This window comes from Pan troglodytes, chromosome 8, assembly GCF_028858775.2.
Source record: "Pan troglodytes isolate AG18354 chromosome 8, NHGRI_mPanTro3-v2.0_pri, whole genome shotgun sequence".
Lineage (NCBI taxonomy): Eukaryota > Metazoa > Chordata > Mammalia > Primates > Hominidae > Pan > Pan troglodytes.
Window position 1 is genome coordinate 124,422,850 of NC_072406.2, and position 26,846 is coordinate 124,449,695.

General features: G+C 44.8%; 1 protein-coding gene across 1 annotated transcript in view; it reads right to left on the reverse strand.

Moving 5' to 3' along the window:
• Window positions 1-26,846, reverse strand: part of LOC466203 (guanylate cyclase 2G-like) — a 34,896-nt gene continuing 8,050 nt past the window's right edge. The window contains 11 exon segments of the mRNA XM_024346622.3: window positions 1-47; window positions 50-104; window positions 1,038-1,129; window positions 2,965-3,063; window positions 4,124-4,252; window positions 4,255-4,297; window positions 6,056-6,248; window positions 7,107-7,247; window positions 9,685-9,862; window positions 16,175-16,330; window positions 18,965-19,133. Coding sequence (XP_024202390.3) covers window positions 1-47; window positions 50-104; window positions 1,038-1,129; window positions 2,965-3,063; window positions 4,124-4,252; window positions 4,255-4,297; window positions 6,056-6,248; window positions 7,107-7,247; window positions 9,685-9,862; window positions 16,175-16,330; window positions 18,965-19,133 — 1,302 coding nt within the window.

The following is a 26,846-nucleotide window of genomic DNA, read 5'->3' on the forward strand; positions in this document are numbered from 1 at the left end:
TCACAATATCTCTGGGACTTTGGCTTTTTCCTCAGTAAATTCGGGAGTGGAAGAGTGAAGCCTTCTTTATCTTTCAACCAGAAAGTTGTTTGCTCTCCTTTGCCCTGTGGGAGGCAAAGGAAGGCCCTGGGGAATCGGTGGCAGGGTTGGGGTGGGGCTGGCGGGCTGCCTGTAATGCATGGCCTCTGGGCAGATGTCTGAGGTCTGTCTTACTTGCTGGGACAGTGGGAGCTCCCTCCCTCCACAAGCAAAAGGCCTCCTTACAGATAAAATCTTACGGATTTTCTTGGGCTTTGCTGATAAGCCTGCATGGCCAGGCAGCAATGTCCTAGGGGGTGACAGTCCACGGAGACTAAAGCTTGTTGCAAAGAAAATCTTTTAAAAATAATAATAAAATCTACTGCACTCTTAGTATGAGTGGGACACCCAGTGAAGCGCCTCACATCCATGTCCACATTTACTCCTCACATCCACCCTTCAAGGACGGTATTATCACCACCCCCATTTTGCAGATGACAAAAACAAGCCCTCAAACTCAGACAGCTGGTCAGTAGCAGGAATGGGTTCCAAGCTATGGCTAAATGCCGCCTTCTAGAAAAGTCTTCCTCTTACTGAAGTCAGTTGATTGAATACAGAATGCTAAGGCCAGGCTAAGCAAAACTGGGGAGTTGATGCCACTACCTTCCCTTCTACTTCTTTTTCTGGACTAGGGTGTTCAAGAGGAAGCTAGGGAACCATTTGTAGCCAAAAAAAAAAAAAAAAAAAAAAGAGAGAGAAAAGAAAAAAAGAAAGCATTCCCTAAGAGGTTGGTTTAGTTGGGAGTTAAAGTGTTCTCTGTTGAAGATTCCACGTTTGATCATTTGAGGGAACTTCTTCTCCTCTGAAGGAAGAAGATCTGGCAGTCATGAGTGCCTCCAGGGGAACCTTAGAGGTCTCCCTGCATCACTCCATGGAGATGCATCCATCCCGCTAAGTTCCTCGATGTCTCTATCAGAGACCCAAACGGGGCAGGCGGGGCATGGTCGGCCTGGTCTTACCTTGACTGGAATGGTGCCTCTCTTTAGCAAATCGTACCCTCCCAATGCCACCAGGGTGCTTGCAGTGCTCTGAGAGACATGAATCCGGAGAGCTGCCGTAAACCAGTCACTGCTTAGTTATCAACTTATCAGTGGAGTGTCAGTGGGGTAGGGGCTGCTTTGGAGAGGGAACCTACACTGCTTGAATTCTCTGATCACCAGGACTTTTCATTAAGCAAATCACAGACGACTTCTCTGAAGTCTGGGACTCTTAGGTTGGGATTCTCAACCATTCTGACATTGCTCAATCATTGTTGAGTCCTGCTCAAAACCTTAGTGCATTCAGTTTGGAAACAGAAGGCAGAACTGATTCAGCATACAAGGTAATCCCCATGGAGGGCAGTTCACTGGGCTCCTCAGCTGGGACATTTTCCTGAAAATGTTGTTTGTAACCAGAAATGCAATTAGAATCAGGTCTAGATCCTTTATAAGCAGCTCTAACTTCAAAGTTTATCCTAAAAACCTTTACCTACAAGATAAGAGAGAGGTATAAAATTCTTGTTTGAATGCTGGGCATGGTAGCTCACGCCTGTAATCTGAGCACTTTGGGAGGCCAAGGCGGGTGGATCATGTGATGTCAGGAGTTCGGGACTAGCCTGGCCAACATAGTGAAACCCCGTCTCTACTAAAAATACAAAAATTATCCAGGCATGGTGGCAGATGCCTGTAACCCCAGCTACTCGGGAGGCTGAAGCCGGGAGGCGGAGGTTGCAGTGAGCCGAGAGCATGCCATTGCAATCCAGCCTGGGCAACAAGAGCAAAACTCCATCTCAAAAAAAAAAAAAAATTCTTGTTTGAGACTCGGTTAACTTAAACAATGAATGTGTTTTTATATAATGTGGAAAATTTACAATATAAAACAATGTTAATCATCTAAGCCTTTTTAAAACTGACATCACTGAGTAATTCTTTTTTACATGTCTCATCTGACAAATGGCATACGAGTGCCTGGGAATGGTAATGCAATAAAATTACTATAAAGCAAAAGAATGTAATATTCCCTGGAGGTCCTGGCTATAGATTTCTTCTGTACCACCAAGAATATACTCTACCTCGGAGAAGGGCAGATTATCACCTATGGGCCAAATCCAGTCCACTACTTGTGTTTGCAAATAAAGCTTTATTGGAACATGGCCATGCCTGTTGATTGACATATTGTCTATTGCTGCTTTTGAGCTACAACAGCAGTTAAGTAGTTGCAACAAAGATTCTATGGCCCCTGAAGCCTGAAATATTTACTGTCTGGCCCTGTATAGAAAAGGTTTTCCGGGCCAGGCACAGTGGTTCATGCCAGCTAATCCCAGCACTTTGGGAGGCTGAAGTGGGTGGATCGCTTGAGGTCAGGAGTTCAAGACCAGCCTGACCAACATGGTGAAACCCAGTCTCTACTAAACACACACACACACACACACACACACACACACATTAGCCGGGCGTGGTGGCGCATGCCTGTAATCCCAGCTACTCAGAAGGCTGAGGCAGGAGAATCGCTTGAACCCAGGAGGCAGAGGTCACAATGAACTAAGATCACACCACTGCACTCCAGCCTGGGTGACACAGTGAGACTCCATCTCAAAAAAAAGAAAAAGCTTTCCAACTCCTGCTCTTCATTTAAGTGATTATATGTGCGTGTGATTGCTTAGGACTGAAAGTCACAGAAAAAAGGAGGCTACGTGTATTTGCATGGTTCTAACAAGAGCAGAGTACAAAACCCTGTCTATAAAGCATGTGATCAGTGTTGCCTGAAGTGGATAATGATCTTAACCTCCAGATGGAAAACAGTAGGCAAAAAGCAAATGCATCTTCTAAAAATATCCCCTGGTTAAAGCTAGGGGCCTGGAGGGAGATAACAATATTGTGTTTACAAAGTGTTGTCAGTGATACCCACGTGAACTGCTGCTCTCCATTCTGGATGCCATGTTGACAGTGTCTCCAAATAGACAGTATCTGGACATGGTAATCCCCAGCACACCAGCCACCACAGGACCTAAAGAATGAAGAACCAAAGGCCATAACCGCTCTGCATTGCCCGAGGCTGGACTCTACGATGCGCATCAGATGAACAAATGTAGTGATGCACCCTCTTGGGGCAAATTGGCAATAGGTTTTAGGGTTTACAGAAAGGAAACCGACAGAACCCACAAACACCTGCTGGAAAGCGACATCATCATTAAATGACCATGTCACTCACGAACTAGAGCTGTGAACAATGCCAATAGTGGTACAAACATGGGAGCAATTCATTCTGACTGAGGATCGGGTTTTATCTTTGTTGAGCCTTGGAAGATAGGTAGCATAACTGGCTACAAAATTTGCTGGAACAGATGCAGAGTGAAAACACAGGACACTCTGTGCAAAAATGATTAAGAATTTCCAGACAGTGACAGAAAGAGCGTGAAACCAAGCATGGATCACTTCTGCACAGATCACATGCCCGTGAGTTAGCAAACACAGAGCATATCAAAGGGCATTTGATGCTAAGGCATGGAAGAAAATTAGCCCTATAGAACCCATCCTGGGTTTTGGTCTCTTCCTTTTTTTTTTTTTTTGAAAGAGTTTTGCTTTGTTGCCCAGGCTGGAGTGCAGTGGCACGATGTCAGCTCACTGCAACCTCTGCCTCTCAGGTTCAAGCAATTCTCACGCCTCAGCCTCCTGAGTAGCTGAGATTACAGGTGCCTGCCACCACACCCAGCTGGTTTTCTGTATTTTAGTACAGACAGGGTTTCACCATGTTGCCCAGGTTGGTCTCAAACTCCTGAGCTCAGGCAATCCACCCATCTCGGCCTCCCAAATTGCTAGGATTACAGGCGTGAGCCACTGTGCCCAGTCCTTATTTTTGGTTGAATACATTGAAGCCATTGTGTGTCCTTGTTGTTACCAAGCAACCTAGCTAAATAGAAATACACATGCAGAGACAATTCAAACTTTTATTTCCCCTAAAGATGTTACTGTTCAATGTCCAGGTTCCTAAAAGCCTTGGACCTAGGAGTGGAACCCGGAACTACCTGCTGCCATCCCTGGACCATCAGGCCATCAGTTTTGTCTACCTGTGTAGAGGCCAATCCGAAGCTGGAGCTTCTCCTGCGGCATGTGCCCAATTTGGAAGCAGATGGTGGCACTGAGGAAGTGCAGGGACATGGTGGCAATCTCAGCCACATGCTGGCTTCCATTGCGGTAGGGAGTCCACTAGCCACCATGTATGCGTCTCCAATGGTCTCAATCTGAAAACAAAGTGACAGAGTGACCTTTGTTTTCCATGAGGGAGGCCAAGGGTGGGGGTGGGGTCAGAGATTAAGGCCCCTCATTTGTCCCCAACCTTGAGGCCCCATGTTTGGACGTGTCACACTCACTGACCTCCACCCCATGCAAGTTCCAGCATTTCTTCAGTTCCTGCCCTTGTCATGGCTCTTCCACAAAGCCCCCCTCACCCTCCTTCCCCGAGCCTCCCTCCCCACAGTCACTGTTTCCTCCTCTGAAATCCGATAGTAGCGGTGACTATATTTCCCCAGCCCACATTCAGAACCAGTGAGACAGGGAGCAGTATGCTCCTAGAGTCAACCTTGAAGGGTGAGGTGGATCCGTCAAGCAGAGACCATCTCACCCAATATTATATATATATACACATTATATATATATAATGTATGTATCTGCCTGTCTGTCCTCTTCCCCCTCCATCCTCCTAATAAAATCAGCTTTCAGATCTGTCATTCACAATAGAGAAATAAATGACAAGTAGAAGCTTAAAGTTACAGCCCTTTCCAGATACATTTGCATTTTAGCAGAATCCAAAGATGATGTGGTAAAGGCTGAATTTCAGGCATTAGCCAGACAGTAAGAACACCTCTGTCCTGGTGACCCTGAAATTACGCAAAGTCAACTAGTCGACAAGCCTCACCTGCTTCCGGGTTTCCTCTCCCCACCGTGATAACGTCCTTTAGAAATACAAACTAAGTTTTAATATGAGCTCAAGCAAAACACAACTGAGAAGGTAATACTAAGAGGAAAATCCCAGAAGATATCCCCCTAAGCAGGGCAGGTTCTGATTTTGTTGGGTGTGTGTGATCTACTCTTAAAGGTTATCTATACCATCCTTTCTTTCACCCTTGAACAGAGGCATCATTTGTGGGGAACACTGGAAGATAAACACTGAAGACGTGTCACTGTGTCACTGAGATATGGGACCATATGACCACACTGTCCCCCAAATCTCGCTATCCCCAGGTCCACAGGCAGAGACAGGGCCCTGGGATTGTGGTCAGTGCTGGTGCACTTGTGGCTGCCCACCAGGCATGTATGAGCACAGGCACACGGTACTGTCCCTAGAGTCATGAGCTGACCCCTTCTAAAGAGTCAGAACACACAGAAAGCAGCCCTCATCACCACCACCACCCGGCAGTCAGGAAGAGCCAAAACATTTCTGTTTTCCCCATCAAAAATGGTTTTCACTCCAGGTGACCGTGTCCTTCTATCTCCCACAGTAGCACCCGGCAGGGAATTGTTGCTGCCCCGCTTTTAGCCACAACTCTGATAGTCTAAAAGTGGGAATCTTTCTTCACTCTTAATTGCTAAGGATCAGGACAACAGAGGTGAGACCCACACAAGATCCAAGGACAACCTTTGAAGGACAGTAAACAGGAGCCTCTCTGCCTCTGAAGGAAATGTATTTAGGAAAGACGGGAAGGAATTAGCCAGTGGAAGGTCAATGCCTCTTTTTAAAAAGTGTTTACTGTGAGATAAAATAATGGAAGGAAACAGAGGAAACTGGTGAGTTTTGACAAGCACATACATCTGTGACTAATCAAGACCTTTTCCAAGAAAACAAACAGAAATAAAATATTGAGTTTCTGCCGTGAAGTGACATAGACTGAAATGGAGCTTCCTCCTGGCTGATGTCTGGAATCAGTTCCATTCTCCATCATGCCCCGGAGACAGCCCGCAAGGAGCACACGTGATCACACAGTCAGGATGAGGCATCTCACCTTATAAACATCATAAGTTGTGATGATGTGATCGAATAAACTGTACACGTCACGGAGGAGCTTGACGACTTGCAAAGGGGAGCTGAGAGAACACAGCTTTGTGAATCCAACAATATCAGATAAAAAGACTGTCACAGATTCGAAATGTTCTGGTTCCACGGACCTTCCGGCTAGGAGTTGTTCTCCAGTGAAGCTGAAACCAGAGAAACGGATCATTTTTGAATGGGATCTTATTCATCTCATCTCCTACAGACTCCTGCAAAGTTGTCCTCATTGGTCCTTTTGCTTCAATGCCTAAGCTTTTGGTTAACAAAATTCATTTTCTAGAGGAATTCTTTTAACATCCACTTCTCCAGTTGCATTCTCTCTAAAGAGATATTTTAATTGACGTGTATAAATTGTGGGGGAGTAGGAGAGAGGGTCACATAATGCCTTTACAAAAAGGATTTTCTTTATGTATATTGGTTATAGAGTTAGGGTGTAAAGACTCTGCAGTTGTGGAAGGGAATATAATCATTCACCAATCCACAAATCAATTTCATTTCAGTCAACCAATCTCATTAAAAATCCCTGCCCCCGCTTCTTTGGTCTAGACATGCAAGAAGCGCACGGGAATTTTAACAGCAAATACTTCTGCCAAGTGTTGAGAGAGCGAACATATAGAAACAGAACCAAAAATGAAGCAATATTTGAATGTGAAGCCACAGGTACATATTAAACTGTGTGGAGGTTTTGGACCTACAATCAAATACAGGGGAGGTAGCAATTAGTCGGACTCGTGAAACGAGGGCGCCATCTAGTGGCTACTCTCCTGATGCTGCATCCACCACCCTCCACGTAAAAGACCGACTACAGCCTCTATTTCTATGGATTCAGGAGAGTTTGCCTCTATCTCCCTTTACAGGTGTACCAAACTGCACAAAAAAAATGCCTGACCCCTTTTAGAAGAACCTGACATTCTCTTAGAAAAATAATCATGGAAATAATCCCCCCTATGTGGGGCTGCTAGATGGTGATGCCGCAGCTTCAAGGCCCCAGTGCTTCCGAATACCTGGGCACTTTGGTGGACAGAAGCTTCTCCACCTTCCTCTTCTCTGCAGTCAGCTGGCTGGTCCTCTCTTGCACCACTTCCTCCAGGTAATTGGCATACACTTCCAGCTTGCTCATCACACTGGCCAGTATGCTCACATGGCTTTAAAAGAAACCAGACATTGATGTTTTCTCCCAAGACCCTTAGGGCCTCAGTGGAACAGAGCTTCCAGCTACACATTCCAGGAAAATATTTCTTGCCTTTCAGGTGTCCTAGTTAAGGGTTGCCAACGGACATCGGGGAAGTGACAACGGCATTGCAGCCGCGTGACAGGACAGAGCCTGCCTTTCATCAGCCCTCTAAGCTGCCTCCTTCATTTCTCTGAGCCTCGCTTTACTCATTTGGAAAATGAAGATAATCATGCGTACCTCATGTACATACGATCACGTTGTTGTTCTGAGGATGTAGGGAGATAACATGCATAAAGTGTCTAGGGTCACGTCCAGGGCCACAGGCACTCAACAAATGGTGGCCTTCAATGGCCCATTCCCCACCTCCCAACAGACATTGAGAATGCAGATTTCAGGATGGGTCATTCCTTTCTTTTCAGACGGTCTAATGTAAGGGGCACTTCTAGATTCTATTAGTCCTTTGTTTTCGAAGGGTCTTCAGAGAACTCATTTAAATTCCTCATCTTCAGATGAGGAGACCTAGACTCACATAGGAAAATAGATTTGTCATAACATTGAGGTCCATATTTTCTAAGTAAAAAATATGGGGATGTATCTTAAGCTTACTTAAGATGTATCTTTAGGTTAATTACCTTGATTTAATCATTCTACACAGTATACGTATTCCGAAACATCACATGGTATACCATAAATATAAACAATGTTTCACTTGTTTATTTTAATTTTAATTTTATTTTATTTTACATTTTTGAGATGGTGTCTTGCTCTGTCACCCAGGCTGGAGTACAGTGCTGCAATCTCAGCTCACAGCAACCTCCACCTCCCAGGTTCAAGCGATTCTCCTGTCTCAGCCTCCTGAGTAGCTGGGGTTATAAGTGTGTGCCATCACACCCAGCTAATTTTTGTATTTTTAGTAGAGATGGGGTTTCACCATGTTGGTCAGCCTGGTCTCAATCTCCTGATCTCAGGTGATCCACCTGCCACGGCGTCCCAAAGTGCTGGGATTATAGGCTTGAGCCACCACACCCAGCCTCATTTGTTAATTTTAAAAATCACTTAAAAATGATTTTTAAAATTTAAAAACTATTACGAGCTTGGAAATGCAGAACCCAGGGCTATTGTGTTAAGAATGCATAGCTGAGGCCAGATACGGTGGCTCATGCCTGTAATCCCAGCACTTTGGGAGCCCAAGGCAGGCAGATCACCTGAGGTCAGGAGTCTGAGACCAGCCTGGCCAGCATAGCGAAACTCTGTCTCTACTAAAAATACAAAAATTAGCCAGGCATGGTGGCACACACCTGCAGTCCTAGCTGCTCAGGAGGCTGAAGCATGAGAATCACTTGAAGCCGGGAGGCAGAAATTGCAGTGAGCCAAGATCATGCCACTGCACTCCAGCCCGTGCAACAGAGCCAGACCCTGACTCCAAAAAATGTTTTGTTTTTTCTTTTAAATAATGCATAGCTGAAGGTCCAAATTAAGAGTAGACACCTGATTCCTAGCCTGGGGCTCTTTCTACCAACTCAAGCTACCTCTAACATGGGCATGTCTTCCTAAATTCATGTACTAAAAGATGATACAATTATCTGGTGTAAAGGAAGCTACTATTGAGAAAGTTGTTGGAGAGGAATGCATAATTTAAGTCATAACCTACTCTACGGGTGGTGAGTAATTTTTATCCCACAGTCCAGTCCAAATTGATTAGCCTAACCCTTGGAATGCTGATTTGAAAAAGACTCTGAAGCCATGTCAAAACTCCCTGGAAACAAGGGCCTTAATTAATTAGTGACACCTGAGATAGACAAAGAAGGCAGTAGAATTATTAATATCTGATCCATTTTTGTGGCATTTATGAAATAAAGGAAAAATTTCTCACTCCACTGTAACCAGCATGTAGTACAGTGTTTTGTGTATGGTAAGCACTGAGTGAGTGTATGAGGAAGGAAGAAAGGAAGGAAGGGAGGGAGGAAGGGAGGAATGGAGGAAGGGAGGAGGGAGGAAGGGAATGAGTCACATAGAACCGATCACGGCCATATAGATTTAATTTTTTTTTGTTTTGTTTTTTAGAAACAGGGTCTCGTTCTGTCACCCAGGCTGGAGTGCAGTGGCACAATCATAGCTCACTGCAGCCTTGACCTCCAGGGCTCAAGCAATTCTCAGCCCCCCTAAGAAACTCAAACTACAGGCTCACACCACCACGCCTGGCTAATTTTTTATTTTATTTTATTTTTTATAGATACAGAAACTCACCATGTTGCCCAGGCTGGTCTTGAACTCCTGGCCTCAAGGGATCCTCCTGCCTTAGCCTCCTAAATCACTGGGATTACATGCATGAGCCACCATGCCCAGCAGCTCTAAAATCCTAATGGTTAACTGAGTGAGAGCAAATATCTGTTGCACATCTAACTCACCCTCTGGGACTGGCCTCTCGTAAAGTTTTCTTGATGGAAGAGAAACTGGGTCTTTTCTCCAGAGATTCATCCCAACACACCCTCACCATGGCCACGATCTTTTCATTGCCCTTCTCCTCGGGCAGGGAAGGTTGCAGTGGGACTGCTGCTGCAGGGTCTTTGATTCGGTTGATGATTTCTGAAATTCATGTTGGGTTTAGACAGCCAAACATCAGAACTTTGTGCCACTTACTACACTTCATTTTCAATAGTAATTGTGCTCTTATATTTGTAAACTGAGTTTTTAAATAAATGGAACAGATTAGAATTCCAGAGTAATCTGGATATTTTAATAGGAATACTCTGAGAATCTGCCTGGAAAATGAACAATTCTAATGAAAAACATATAAACAAACATCCTCCTAATTAATTTGTTTTCAAATCAAGATTTTTTAAAATAGAACTTTGCTTGAGGAGAAGCATATCTCTATATGATTTCAGGAATGTATAGGCATTTCGTGTTGGAAACCCCCAAAGCGCGCTTCATGCAATTTTGTTAAATTTTCTGTAATATGTTGCAGAAATGCTATTTTAACACGTAATAAATGTTACCATCATGTCCTGCCTCTCTGTCCGATTTTCTAAACCTAATTTTTCCCACTTCTTCACTGGCTCCTACTGACATTTATTAAACATTCTGCTTAACCAGATGTTGTCAAGAAAATAATATTTTGAGAACAATGTATATATGTTTTGGCATAAAAATAAAAATACTGTGAGTGCAACAACATGGATAAGTCTTACATGCATTATTACTAAGTTAGAGAAACCAGTCAGAAAAGGCTGTGTACTGTATGATTCTATTTACATGGCACCCCAGAAGCAACAACACGCAAGCAGCAGTGGGCATATCTAGCATCATTTCTTTCTTTCTTTCTTTTTCCTTTTCTTTTTTTTTTTTTTTTTTTTTTTTTTTGAGATAGACTCTGACCCTATTGCCCAGGCTGGAGTGCAGTGGTTTGATCTCCGCTTACTGCAACCTCCGCCTCCTGGGTTCAAGCGATTCTTCTGCCTTAGGTTCCCCAGTAGCTGGGGCTACAGGCATGCGCCACCACGCCCAGCTAATTTTTGTACTTTTAGTGGAGATGGGGTTTCACCATGTTGGCCAGGATGGTCTCGATCTCTTGACCTCGTTATCCGCTTACTTTCTAATACCTTTCTCCAACAAAAGAAGTCATGGCTTCTTGGAGAATTGACTGCATCTAGCACTGGGGCAGGAGATATGCAAAATGAGACTTTCTTGTTTTCCCAGAAATTAAGGAAATATACATTCTAGAAAAGACAAAATTTTAGAGACAGAAAACAGATCAGTGTTTTCCAAGAGTTTGGGGAGCAGAGAGCGTTGACTAGGTGAAGTGCAGGGGATAATTTTAGGATGAGGAAACTTTTCTGTAGGATACTATAGTGGTGGATAGATGACACTATGTATTTACCAAAACCCATAGAGCTTAATAGCACAAAAGTAAGCCATAAGGAAAGCAAACTTTAAAAAATACCAATTGGGAAATTAGGCAACCCCAAGATAGAATGCAAACAGCGATAAAAGAATCTAACAGTGTTACAAATATATGGCATAACCTTACTGAATGGGATGAGTGAGAAAGAATGCTGACCTACATCGCTTGTGAAATGACTAGAAACTTTCTAAGACTTAAGGCAAAAGGAACTATTCATAATCATCGTACTCTAGTTGGTAAAACTGTTTCTCATGGGGATGCAGATTAACAAGTCTAAAATCACTGCACACACACACAGGGATCGAACAAAGTACATGGATGGTGGATGGTGGGAGCCAGTATCTCAATGTTGGAATTTACAGAAAAGTAATGGGGAAGACTGCAATGAACTGTGATGGCGATGAGTTAGATTTGGAGACGTCAATGGGAACTCATGTTTAGTTTAATGTAGATGCAGATATATGTGTATGGGTGCATGTGTAGTTATAGAGAGATGTATACATACGGGTTAGTATGCACACGCATTTCCCTACTCTGTCCACTGAGAGGGCCCATAAGCAACAACACTCCGGTAGCAATGAGCGTATCTAGTGTCAGCTCTAACTTTCTAATACCTTTCTCCAACAAAAGCAGCCAGGGCTTGTTGGAGAGAACTGGTTGCTTCTAGCACTGGCGCAGGGATATGCAAAATGAGACTTTCTTGTCTTACCAGAAAGTAAGGAAATACACAGAAACAAGACAAAACACCACAGCGATGGCTACATGTCAAAGAGACACAGAAGCCACCTGAAACTGAATGGCCAAAACTGGAACAATTTAAGCCACAAAATAAATAAAGTGATTCAGTTATAACTCAAAGTATGAAATAAATATCCATGAGTCCATACTGACCTAAGTACTTGAAGAAATAAATGAATGGGCACAGTACACAAATCTCCCACGGAGAAGAATTCCAAGTACTCCCTCCTCAAAGAGGTGGAACCTAACTTCCCACCCTTTTTTTTCTTTTTCCCTCTCCTTTTTTTTTTTGTTTGAGACAGGGTCTCTGTTGCCCAGGCTGGAGTGCAGTGGCAGGATCTTTACTCCGCCTCCCAGGCTCAAGCAATCCTCGCACCTCAGCTTCCAGAGTAGCTGGGACGCTACCATGTCCAGGTAATTTTTGTATTTTTGTAAAGACCGGATCTCCCCGTGTGCCCAGGTTGGTCTCAAACTCCTGGGCTCAAGCGATTCGCCCTCCTCGGCCTCCCACAATGTGGGGATTACAGGCGTGAGCCACCGCGCCCAGCCTAACTCTTCACTCATAAGTGTGGGTTTCACATAGAGATTTCTCTCCCTAGACTAAGTATGGAAGGGAGAAATCAGAGTAACTTTATGGTGGAGAAATTGACAAACACTCCCCCAGCCAAGTGATCAAGGTCAACATCAACAGCAATAATCAATGAAAAGGACAATTTACTTGTGCAGTCATCCTTCAAAATACATATACGCAAAACCATGAGAAAAGAAAAACAAATCAGACAAATTCCACATGAAAGAACTTCTACAAAGTATCTGACCAGTACTCCTCAAAAGTGTCAAGGTCATTGAAAATAAAGTCTGAGAAATTTTCCCAGAGAAGCTTAAGGAGACATGACAACCAAATATAATGTGGTGCCCTGGATGGGGTTCAGAGACAGAAAAAGGACATTAGGTAAGAACTAGGAAATCTGAATAATATATGACTGTTAGTTTAATATAATAAAAAAATACAGGTTACAAAACTGTGCATAAAATGTCATCTTGTTTAAGTGTACATGTTTAATGCCTAAAAGTATTCTGAAAGTATGTGCATTAAAAAGCACTCTAGGAGGCGCGGTGGCTCACGCCTGTAATCCCAGCACTTTAGGAGCCCAAGGTGGGCGGATCACTTGAGGTCAAGAGTTCGAGACCAGCCTGGCCAACATGGTGAAACCCTCTCTCTACTAAAAATACAAAAATTAGCCAGGCATGGTGGTGGATGCCTGTAGTCCCAGCTACTCAGGAGGCCAAGGCAGAATTGCTTGAACCCGGGAGGTAGAGGCTGCAGTGAGCCGAGATCACGCCATCACACTCCAGCCTGAGCGACAGAGAGAGATTCCATCTCAAAAAAAAAAAAAAGTACTCTGGAAAATTGTGTTTTACTTCCCAAATGAAGTACAATTTGAGACATGAGACAGCAATGGCTTCAAAAGCAGTGACTGAATTACTATGGCATCTTCTGCTTTCTGTGTTTAGCTCTAAGAAATGCATGAAAGAATCAGAAAAATGACATAGGACTTCAAGAGCAAATTCAGACCCATGGGTCTGCACTTCAGAGCATGTGTGTGAATTACCTAGTAACTTCTAACCAGCTGTTTCCATCCTATAATCTTTAACCGTCTACTAGACATGTTAGCACTGTTGCTCATTTGCTTTGGCAACGTGCATCAGAATCGCTGGGGAGCTTGCTGAAACACAGATTTCTGGACCAATTCCTCCACAGTTTCCAATGAAGCAGGTCAGGAGTGGGGCCTGAAAATGTGCATTTCTGACACGTTTCCAGCTGATGCTGATGCTGCTGGTCCAAGGACCACAAGGACCAAGGCCAGTACTTCTCAAGCTGTGGCTTTATCAGCATCACCTGGGAGGGTGATGGAAATGCACATTCTCAGGCCTCACCCCAGACCTACTGAGTCAGAAACCCCAAGAGTGGAACCCAACAATGTTGTGTTTTAACTGCCTCCCAGTGATTCTGATGCCCACCACAGTTTGAGAACCATGAGTCCTGTGTGCCCAGAGAATCAATAGCTACTCAGTTCCCAGTACAAGCTTTGTTTATAGGAAAGTGTCAGAAGTTAATTGAAGAACTGTTTGCCCATAAATTAGGTATACACTGTATTCTTCCTGGTTGCAGTCCTGTGGATACATAGTCCCATGTAGCCAGCTCTCAGTTAATTTTGTGAGCTCAACAACGAAGGGGAAATACATTGATTGTCCACAGTATCTTCCCTTACAGATCCCAACTGGCAAAACCTAGGCGGTGAAGGGGCTGAGGGACTGTGGGTGGGCTCCTGCCTGGGCTCAGTCTGGAAATATTTGTGTGTGTGCTTGATGCCAAAGTCAGATGTGCTTGGATTTTGAGTTACCCTTTTTGGATTAATCTCACCTCTGCTTTATTTAGCCAGAAATTAGAAACTGGAATCTGGTCTAAAAGCAATTGCATATCCTCACAGTGGGCTCCTGACTCAAAAAGCCTCCAGGTAACAGATAGTGATCTAAAGCTGAGGCTTGAGACAGACCACTAAGGATAGGCTAGAAATGGTAGGCAAAGCAAGAAAAAAAAATCAAGAGAGAAAGTGGGCTTTTACTTAGAAACTCACACTTATGTGTGTACACACACACACACACACTGGTATCCTCTCTCCAAGCAGCCTGAGCTGCTACATATTACAATCACCCCGGGAGCTTTGAAACCCTGACACTGAGGCAGCACCCCGAACCAATGATATCAGAATCTCAGGCTGAGATCCAGGCATCAGCCATTAAGAGACAACCCAGCAAAAAAAAAAAAAAAAAAAAAAAAGCCCGAAAATATCCTTTGTAAGTGGACAACTGAACAGCATTTATCATGGATTTTGAATATAGTTAAAATATATTTATCTCCTCAATTTCATGGCTGGAAATCTAGCCTGAAACAACATTCACCATGTGTGCCAAGATATAGAGCTGCTCATTGCAGCAATTTCCAAAATGTGTATCAAGGTACCACTTATGGCATATTCTCACAGTGAAAATTTTTGTAGCCCTTAAGAAAGAATGGGGCAAATTTGTACATAGGAATATGAGGCGAGAGGTGTCCAGGCAGAGGGAACAGTACACACAAAGGGTTTGGGGTAGAAATGTGTCTAGAGTGATAGAAACATTTCTACAACTCCAAAGTAAACCCCTTGCTCATTAAGCAGTTTCTCCCTGTTCTCCCGACCCCCAACCCCTGGTAACCACCACCAACCTGCATTCTGTCTCTATGGATTTGTCTATGTTGGAGACGCATGAAGGTGGCCAATGTGACTGAAAGGAATGAGCCATAAGAGATGACAGTAGGAAGGTGCAGTGGGCTGAATCGTGGTTCCTAAAGGGAAATGTCCAAATCCTAATCCCCAGAATCTACAAATGTTTCCTTATTTGGGAAAGGGGATATAAACCAAATATGCAAACAGAATTAAGTTTAGGATCTCAGGATGAGGAGGTCATCTTGCATTATAGGGGTGGGCCCCAAATCCAATGACAAATGTCCTCATAAGTGGCACAGCCAGGATAAGTACACAGAGGAGGAGGTAATGTGAAGACGGAGACAGAGGTTGAGGCCATGTGGCCACAAACCCAGGAATGCTGGGGCAGCCACCAGCAGCTGGAAGAGGCAGAGAATGGAACCTTCCCTAGAGCTTCTGGAGGGAGCAGAGCCTTGACAACGCCTTGACTTTAGACATCTGGCCTCTAGAACTGCCAGGGAATAAACATCGGTGTTTCAAGCCACCAAGCTTGTGGTCACTGTTATGGCCCCCTAGGAAACTAATCCAGAAGGCCGCAGAGCTTACACGGTTTCGAGGCCTTCGGTGGTCTCGTAGGCCATGAGGAGGACTTAGTTTTCACTCCCCAGATGGGAAGCCAGGGGAGGCTTCTGATAGAGAAGTGACATAATCTGCCTCATTTTCTAATAGGATCCCTCTGGCTGCTGTAACAAAACAAGTTATATAATTTGGGGTCCCTTGATTTTTTTGGTAACCAAAATGCAATTCATTTTCTAATTTAAAAAAAGAATATGAATTTTTATTTTTCTTTAATTTTTTTCTGAGACTGCTTGCTGGGAAAGAGCATGAATTTTTCGATAAAAAATAATGGAATAAATTGTATATTAATAAAACAATTAATTTTAAAAACCAGCATTTCAAAGCTAGCCCACACGACCAAAACCTCCCAAGCAGGCTGTCCCGCTTTACCATCCAGTGCCTCGTGGAGGTCATCAAAGGGCCCGTGGTCCCAATGGTAGATCAGCTCCCTCATCAGAATGGCGAAGCTGTAAACATCTCCTTGCGGGGTACCCGACCAGGGCATCTCCGGGAACCGCAGCAGCTCTGGGGCAGTCCAGTAGAGCTCTGCAAAAGAATGGGATGTCCGCATGGAGAGGGTACTGCCAGGCAAAACAGGAAAAGCCACCTCTTCATCCTTTGGGGCACAGGAGAAAGGAAGGCATCCAGCCCTGAGCCATCAGCCCCAATGTTGTCTGATTTGAAGAGCAAACAGGGGTCCATGTGTGTGAATATAGAGAAAATTAGCAGGAAGGATGTGCGCTAACATGTTAACGGTGGTTTACTCAAGACTAAAATTACAGCTGGTTTTCATGTTCAAGTTCCTTCTCTGTATTGCCTTTATTTTTAAAAACAATTGTGGTACGATTCATAGAACATAAAATTAACCATTTTAGGCCAGGCGTAGTTCACACCTGTAATCCCAGCACTTTGGGAGGCCGAGGTGGGAGGATAAATTGAGGTCAGGGGTTCCAGACCAGCCTGGCCAACATGGTGAAACTCCTCTATTAAAAATACAAAAATTGCTGGGCATGGTGGCTCACGTCTATAATCCCAGTACTTTGGGTGGCCAAGGCAGGTGGATCACCTGAGGTCAGGAGTTCAAGCCCAGCCTGACCAACATGGAGGAACCCCATCTCTCCCAAAAATACAAAATTAGCCGGGTGTGGTGGTGCATACCTGTAATCCCAGCACCTGGAGAGGTTGAGGCAGGAGAATCGCTTGAACCCAGCAGGCGGAGGTTGTGGTGAGCCAAGATCGCGCCATTGCACTCTAGCCTGGGCAACAAGAGCAAAACTCTGTCTCAAATAAATAAATAAATAATAAAAATAAATAAAAATACAAAAATTAGCCGGGCATGGTGGAACACATCTGTAATCCCAGCTACTCGGGGGGCTGAGGCAGAAGAATCACTAGAACCCAGCACGCAGAGGTTGCAGTGAGTCGAGGTTGCACTACTGCCCTCCACCCTGAGCAACAGATCCAGATTCCATCTCAAAAAAAAAAAATTAACCATTTTAAATGAACAATTCAGTGGCATTTAGCACATTCACGATGTTGTGCAACCACCACCTCTGTCTAGCTCCGAAACATTTCCATCACTCCAAAGTCAACTCCTTACTCATGAAGCAGTTTCTCCCTGTTATCCTGACCCCCAACCCCTGGTAACCACCACCAACCTGCATTCTGTCTCTATAGATTTATTGGTCTCTTCTGGATATTTTACACACCTCCTTTTTTGCAGTGAAGTCTATAGGCTTATGTCATTATAGGTAATAGTCATTAAAACAAAAGATATACATTAGGGGATGCAGAAGGGGAACTAGGACAGCTGCTAGCAGGTCTTGGCCAGGCACGGTGGCTCACGCCTGTAATCCCAGCACTTTGGGAGGCTGAGGAAAGCAAATCACTTGAGATCGGGAATTCAAGACTGGCCTGGCCAACATGACAAAACCCCGTCTCTATTAAAATTACAGAAATTAGTCAGGCGTGGTGGTGCATGCCTGTGATCCTCAGCTACATCGGGAGGCTGAGGCATGAGAATTGCTTGAACCCAGGAGGTGGAGGTTGCAATGAGCCAAGATTATGCCACTGCACTCTAGCCTGGGCAACAGAGTGAGACTCTGTCTCAAGATTAATTAATTAATTAATAATAAAAACAAAATTTCTCCCCATCCCCTTTTTTTTTTTTTTTTTTGACGGGGTCTCTAAAGGCTGGAGTGCAGCGGCACAATCACAGTTCACTGCAGCCTTGACCTCCCAGGCTCAAGTGATCCTCCTACCTCAGCCTCATGTCACCACACCAGCTAATTTTTCTAAGTATAGATGGTGGGGCGGGAGCGTCTCACTATGTTGTCCAGGCTGGTCTCAAACTCCTGGACTGAAGCAATCCTCCTACCCGAGCCTCCAAAGTGCTGGGATTTCAAGCATAAGCCACCATTCCCATCCCCCTTGTCCTTCTGTAAGACATCATCCTATCATATGATATAGAAACCTCCCAAATTGACACAAAAAGGCTGCTGGTGACATGCTGCTCCAGCAAAAAGGGGATCAGGGCTGAGAACACTGGTCTCAGGAGAGCCCAGGATACATGCAGAGGTACGAATCCAAGGCATTCAATTAACTGGACAGGTAGGAAGAGTCATCGAACCCCACTTGGCACATAGGGAAGGGAAAAGTGGACTTGAGGCAGTGGTTTTGTCTTCAGATGCACAGCAGAATTACTTGGGAGCATTTAAAAAACAATTCAGATGCCAAGACCCCATCTTCAGATATTCTGATTCAGTTGATAGTTGGTTGGGGGTAGAGGGACCAGGACCTAGAAGAGAGAGAACTACGGAACCCGATTATCTCTAAAATATCTGGCGGATCTTATGTTCTAAGCTGAGAACATAGGATGAATGTGGGAAGGAACAAAGAGAACTAAAGAGAGGGGCAATAGTTGCTCCAGATGGCCCAGCTGAGCTAGGACGAGAACCAGTCTCCAAACCCAGACATCACCGCACGAACTCATGCCACCTGCAGAGACTTTTTTTTTTTCTCGTTCTCCTCAGTTGAACGGAACAGCCACATATCATCAGCTCCAGAGGAAGGCCCACCTGTGGATACCTGTACAGATGAGCATCAGGAAGCAAAGATGGAGCCAGGAACCTCTGACCATGCTGCCAATAGCTAGTGGGTGCAAGATCAACCAAAGGTTACCTGAGTGGTTGGTCACTGTCTCATCATATGTTCTGTATTTTTAGCCATGCTTGAGTTCCCACAGTCCGAATCACGACAGCTTCACCTGCAGCCGACCATCCATCAGGCAGTTGGAAGGTTTCAGGTTGCCGTGGGAGCCCAGGGGGCTCCTGTGGAGGAACAGCATGCCCTGCAAGGGTGAAAATGAGCAAATGAGGCAGACCAGGTGCTGATAACACTGCTGGAAGGAACCAAGGCAGAGAGACAGATGGACAGAAACACAGACAGAGGGGCCTGGGGCAGGGGATGCACCCATCTCTGTGTTCATTTGTTCAGGAGCCACCAGCATAGCCCCTTGTCCCTGGAGTCAACTGGGGCTGGGACACCCAAATGGACACCCAATGGACACCCAAAATGGAGAAAACTATTTCCAGCTCCTTAGTGTGAAGCCAAGAAGGCCAGGCCAGCTTAAAATAAATACATCCTAGTGATCAGGCTAGGATGAGTAAATTTGGAGTGTTAAATCGCTCCCAAGAAGTCAGGACCAGAGCTGGGATATAAACCCAGGTGGGATTGGGTTAGAAGCCCAGCTTCTTCTAAACCACTAGATTTTCGTCTTTCCTGTGCCCTGGGTGATGGGAGATAAAAAGGGGGAGGAGGGAAGAGGGAGGAAGGAGGGTCAAAGCACATACTCCCCCCGCACAATGACACAACCCCAATGTGTAATTACACAATGACACAATCTAACTGAGAAGGGGCAGTGAAGTCATGTGTGGGAGGGGCTATGAGGAGGTCCCAGGGAGGAATGGGGTGGGGGGAACATCCTGAACAGAGAAGTGAACCCAAGGACAGGGTCTTGGGCCTCTTGGGCACCAGTGATATAAGAGTTAGAAAGAGGCTGGGCACGATGACTCACGCCTGGAATCTCAGCAGTTTGGGAGGCCGAGGTGGGTGGATCACAACGTCAGGAGTTCAAGACCAGCCTGACCAATATGGTGAAACCCCCTCTACTAAAAATACAAAAATTAGCCAGGCATGGTGTCTGCGCCTGTAATCCTAGCTACTTGGGAGGCCAAGGCAGGAGAATCACTTGAACTCGGGAGGCAGAGTTTGCAGTGAGCCAAGATTGTGCCACTGCACTCCAGCCTGGGCGACAAAGCGAGACTCCGTCTCAAAAAAAACAAAACAAAACAAAAAAACAGTTAATAAAGAAATTATTTAGACACTTAGTGAGTGTATGGGAGTCCTCGGTAAGGTCTTCCTTTAAATGGAAAGCAGCCCGTCAGGCCTCTGAGCCAAAGCTCAGCCATTGTAACCCCTGTGACCTGCACATGTATGTCCAGATGGCCTGCAGGAGCCAAGAAGTCTGGAGTAGCTGGAACACCACAAAGAAGTGAAACAGCCAGTTCCTGCCTTAACTAATTAACCCACCTTATGACATTCTACCATTATGACTTGTTCCTACCCTGCCCCAACTGATCAATCGACCCTGTGACATTCTTCTTCTGGACAATGAGTCTTATGATCTCCCCACCATACACCTTGTGACCCCCTCCCCTGCTAACAATAGATAACCACCTCTAACTGTAACTTTCCACTGCCTACCCCAGTTCTATAAAGCTACCCCTCTCCTACCTCCCTTCACTGACTCTCTTTTTGGACTCAGCCCACTTGCATCCAAGTGAATAAACAGCCTTGTTGCTCACACAAAGCCTGTTTAGGTGGTCTTCTATACGGACACGTGTGACAGCCCCCAAATCATTTTCTTTTCTAACAAAGAGCAGCCTGTAAAATCAAGCTGCAGACATAGAAAAGCAGCTAGAAGCTTGCATGGGTGAATGCCTGCAGTTGTGCTAATAGGAAAGGGGCTACCTAGGGACTAGACATGTTCAGATAGGGGCTCCATCGTCCCTTTTCTTTGTAAACCACGCGTACGGTAAGGAGTAGGCAACATGGCGCCAGGCAGGCAAAGATTTCATTTGCATAATAGAAGATTAAGGTGGGGAAGCCAGCTTCATCGCTGGCTATGTAAACGTCACACCTGGTCCAATCAATCTTTGGGCCCTATGTAAATCAGACACTGCCTCCTCAAGCCAGTCTATAAAATCTGGTGCACTTCGCTGTGGGCCCCCTCTCTCTCATAAGTGAGGGAGCTATTCTCCTTTCTCTTTCTTTTGCTTATTAAAACTGTGCTCCTAAACCCATTTCTTGGGTGTCTGAGTACTCAATTTCCTTGGCGTGATACCATGAACCTCAGGTATTTACCCCAGACAACAAGCAGCTTCACCAGCACAGGGGTGCATCTCTTCCTCCAGCAGTGCTGACAGGCCAAGTCACTATCCCACCTGAGCCAGAGCCCTGAGGCCAATATTGCATTAGAAATATGGGATAAGGGCCAGGCACGGTGGCTCATGCCTGTAATCCCAGCACTCTGGGAGGCCGAGGTGGGCGGATCAAGAGGTCAGGAGTTCAAGACCAGCCTGACCAACATGGTGAAACCCTGTCTCTACTAAAAATACAAAAATTAGCCTGGCATGGTGGCACGCGCCTGTAATCCCAGCTACTCAGGAGGCTGAAGCAGGAGAATCGCTTGAACCCAGGAGGTGGAGGTTGCAGTGAGCTGAGATCATGCCATTGCACTCCAGCCTGGGCGACAGAGTGAGACTCTGTCTCAAAAAAAAAAAAAAAAAAAAAAAAAAAAAATGGGATAGGGGCTGGGCAGCTCATGCCTATAATCCCAGCATTCTGGGAGGCTGAGGCAGGTGGATCACTCAAGGTCAGGAGTTCAAGACCAGCCTGCCCAACATGGTGAAACCCCATGTCCACTAAAAATATAAACATTTGCTGGACGTGGTGGTGGGTGCCTGTAATTCCAGGTACTCTGGAGGCTGAGGCATGAGAATCAGAATCACTTGAACCCAGAAGGCAGAGGTTGCAGTGAGCCTAGATCCCGACACTGCACTCCAGCCTGGGCAATAAAGTGAGGCTCCATCTCAAAAAATAAATAACAACAACAACAAAGAAATATGAGATAATACCGAAAACATCCAGGAGAATGGATACATGCCCCCACCCCTGCCCCAATCACTCTCCACCCCCTACCCCATGTTCCTTTATCAAAATGCCTTATTTGTTTTTAGATGGTAACATTGAATCACATTTTGAAATTGCCACCCACTCAACTGGACCTGGAGGGGCTTGGCTGGGGCTGCCTCTGGGACTTCCCCAGGGAGGCTCCAATAGGCTAAGGTCCAAGCTTGAAATCAGCTGAGACCTGTGTCTGATCCAGAGTTCTCTGATTCCAGCAGGAGACCTCTCCATTCAACAGGACTGTCCCTGATACACACAAGGTTTTTTTCTGCTTTCCTCCTGCCTTTGCTAGTGCCACGCCTACCCCAAGTATGAGATATTTTACAGTCAACGATTTTATATTCTAGGATTTTAACAGAGCTCCCTCCATTAGGGTGAAAATGACATGCTGAGGGGCGCTTGGAATTCTGGGTGTGCATTCCTCTCCAAGAGATGGCATGCATGTCTTTATTTTCTATCTTGATGGAAATGTATGATTTTTATGTATATTATCAGAGAGCAAATAGAGCTATGAAAGGATTTATTATTTACATGCCAGATTTTATGCACTTTTGGCAGCTCTGAGACAGGAATAACACAGGGTGGCTGCAGGAGAACAGAAAATTCCAGGCAGTTACACATGACTAGCAAAAAGGAATTGAAATAGCTGCATAAGCCATTATTTTCAGGGCTGATAAGACCCTGAAAAGAACAGGGTGTGGGCCAAGCCAGCTAAGACCAACTGGATCCAACATGGTGCTGGATTTGACCCAAGTTTCACCTGGGACCTTATTATAAGCTCATTAACATACTAGGTCACACACCCACCAGTGCCACAACAGTCCCAGGAACAGCCATATTTAATGTAAAAATGGGTAACATCACAGTTCCCAGAAATCTCCACCTTTTTCCAGGAATCCTCATGAATGTTCTACCCCTTGGTTAAAGAAACTCATGAAGGTAGAAGCCCCAAATTCCATTGCATGACTCTCTCTCAAGTCTGCCCACACTCCCCTTTCCTGAGTGTATACTCTTCACTTTGCAGTAAATCTCCATACTTTCACTACTTTCTGATTTATCCTTGAATTCCTTCTCACAGTGGTGTTAAGAGCTTGCACACTGGCTGGGGTCAAGGTCCCACCAGCATTTGGGGACCTCCCCTAGCCCACCAGTATCAGTTCAATCATCTGTCTGTTAGCTACATTTCTTGCCCTACTGGAAATTCCTGGGTGGCAGACAGCACTCCTACCTCTGGGCCCTATATCTGTACTCTCTGGTACTTAGCAGGAAGGAAGCATCGCATGGAAGAGCAAACACAGCCTTTGGAGACAGACTGGCTACAAATCCCAATCTGCGTCTTACCAGCTGGACAGATGACTTCACCTCACTAAGCCTCACTTTTTCCCTCTTGGAAATGGAGATCATGTTACTCCAATATTACTACTATTGGAGTTAAAAATGAATTAATAATGGAGTTATTTGCTAATTATTGAGATCACTGTCCAATAAAAACATAATACAAGCCACATGTGTATTTTTACATTTTTAGCAGCCATGTTATAAACCAAACAGGTGAAATGTATTTTATAATGTTTTATTTAACCCAATGTATTGAAAAATCTTATTTCAGCAAGTAATCAACATAAATATATTAGCAAGATATTTTATATTTTTTTTTTGCTAAGTCTACAAAATCCAGTATAAACTTTATAGCACATCTCAAATTGAACTAGCTACAATTGCAGTGCTCATTATCCACATGTGGCTGGTGGCTATCATATTTGGACAGTGCAGACTTGCCCCATAGGAGTGTTGGCGAAATTAAAACAAGAATATGTACTTCTTTTAGTACAAGTAACAGAATTATCTATGATCGTGATAATACTATTGCTACTACTAACAATCAACATTTACTGGACGCCTGTTACAGGGAAGGCATGGCACTAAGCATTTTGCATACATTAGTCCTCACACAACCCTATGAGTCAGGTACTGATGTTATCTTTACACACAGGAAAACTGAGGCCCAGGGTTGTTAAGGTCACCTGGCCAGTAAGTGGCAGTCAGGGTTCAAACTTCAACGACAACTTCTTTGCTGAATTGTCCTTCATCCTCTTAATCCATCAAGACTTCTCTTATTTAGACATGAAGGCCTATTTGTAACTCAAGAAGAGTATTATACTCTCCAAACTCCTTCCCAGGCTTGCCCAACTGGGTTGAACTTTTTGGGGACAGGACAATGAGGCTCATTCGTCTGTGCCTCCTACGCCCAGAATCGGGTCTGATCCAAATTAGGCGCTTGATCAATATATGTTTGTTGCCTTGAAATGTCTATGGCATCTCAGAGTCTCTCTGATACCTGATACAGAGGAGGTGCTGATCAAATAGACACAGAGAGACTTGTTTCCAAAGTACAATCGCCCCCACGGAGCTTGGCCCAATGCCCAGACCCATGGCAAGGCTCTAAGAGTACAGTACATTTTCTGTTACTCGCAGTCCCCTTTCAAAGAACATTGGCAGAGTAATTAACCTCAAAGGGCTACCTGTGCCTTGATCTAGCCTATTGTGTCATCAGTAGTGGCCCTACATGATCCCAGAATGTGCACACTCCATCTCAGGAGGTAATGATCCTTCCAAAGCAAAATGCCAAGCTGTCCTCTGTTTTCCTGGCACAGAGTAGAGGGTAGACTCAGTGAGCTAGAGTAGGTGATGACCACCAGGGAGCTCTTCCCCCTCAAAGTGCCATGCCCACCCGCCATAGCGTTTTTCCAGAGAAACCTTTGGGTTAATGCTTCTTGAAATCTGATGCCTACACTAAAAAGGTCAAATCTGTTAGTCATTCATGGCTTGGTGAGAACTTACTTACTAGCTTACTCTTCACTTCCAATATAAATGATGTTGGCTGTTTTGATGGGGGCAGGAGGCAGATAATTGGAGTCCAGAATACTTCTTTGTGCTCGGTGGGAAGAGAAGGAATAAGTGGGTGAAGGGAAGGAGAGAAGATCCCAGGGTAGGAAAAGATGCCAATGTCGCATCCTCCCAGTTTACAACCACTGCCACTTAAAGAATTTTATATGTACATCTCCAGACTATTTTTTCCCTAGCTTTTAAGCCATCCAAAGCTGGAAACAAGTCCTTTCTTCCTACAAAAGTGACCAGAGTAGGATAGACTCTTAACAGATGCTCAATAAAATTTTAATGAAATAATAACAGTGGTGGTCCAGGGTTGCCCATGAAGACCCAATCACAGAGACGCTTCTGTCTATTGACCTTGCTTTGTAACAATCTGCTGGCTTCCTGCTAAAGCCTAGGAAATCAAAGTCTCACAGAGATATAGGACTCAGCTCCCTAGAAACAAAAAGCAATAAAATCCTTGTTGAAGGAAAGCCCTTAGACTTCAATTGGGCCAGCCTCATTCATTCTACCTACGTGGAGGTCAAGGTCTAGAGAGGGGAAGTGGCCTGGCAAAATCACTCAATAAGTCAGTGGCCCATTAATCCAGGAGGGCACAGCTTGTGTTTCATCCTTTTTGCCCTCTCAACACCCAGATGAGTCTTCCCCACAGGAGTCTGTTGGTTGATTGATGGTTGGACTAATGACTAGCAGTGGACCACCACCCTTCACCGTGCTGCCCATGACTGAGAGGTTTCCTCACCGGACTGACTCCCAGGTCACTGGCTTTGTCACTTCTGGTGGTAAAAGTATAGGCAGCAAGCTTAAGAAAGAACAGCTGGATTTAGCGCAGGTGGGAGACAGCAGCCTCAGGATGCTGGTCCACACTGACATGGCTCGCCCTACAGCGAATCTCCTCCCTCTCCTGCCCTCTCCATCCCTCATCACCAGCTTATACCTAAGGCATGGCCCTTCAAGACAGTGTCACCTTGGGCTTTGGATCCAGCTGCCACTTCTCAGCATTTCCACTGCCTTCCTGGCAACAGGCAGGAATTGGTCTCTCTCCAACTCCCTCTGAATTACATGCCCCCCAAGCCCCTAATTGGCTTCTAGTTGTGAGACTGACTTCTCCCTGTGGTAAAACACAAAAGCAAGCTCTAGTGCTTCCTACTGAGAGGCAGTATGGTACAGTGGTTAAGGGTATAGGACTTGAAAATGCCTGGGTTTGAATCCTAACTCTAGTATTTCACAGCCATGAGACTTCAGGAAGGTCATAGGAACTTTCTGTGCTTTGTGTTTTTTTAATCTGTAAAATAAAAGTAACAATAGATCTACCTTATATTCTTGTGAGAATTCAATAAATTAATATATACAAAGTACTGGAAAGTGCCTGGCCCAAAGTAGGCACTCTATATATTTTAGTGTTACTATTATTCCCTTCTTTGCAGCCACCATAGTCCCCTGTGCCAAAGCAAAGATTCTACCTCCTCAGATCAGCATCTCTGGCCCACCTCTTAGGTCAGCAGCTATGTGGTTAATGTGGCATCCCCATTTCCTAGGGAAAGAAATCAGGGGCTGAAGAGCAGGGAAGAATATCAGGAATCACTTCCCCCAGTCCAATTTACAACCTAGTGATGAGATACCCTTTGAGATAGAAAGTTCTACCCTACAATGTAAATACTCTGCTCTTTTCTGATTGGGTAAACTTAGCATCCATTCCAACTTTAGCATAAAATACTTTCCTCTCTATATATTTATCTGTAATCAAGGAAGAAGAAAAGAAAAAATCAGATAGAAGTGATAGATTTTAGAGCTGGAATCACTCTGAAGAGGAGATCTGAAGAGGTCCAACATTTTCAAGAAAAATTACAGTTTAATTCAAGACACAACAACTCAAAAACACTATCATATTCATTCTTTGGTAAGTTTGTGTTATACTTAC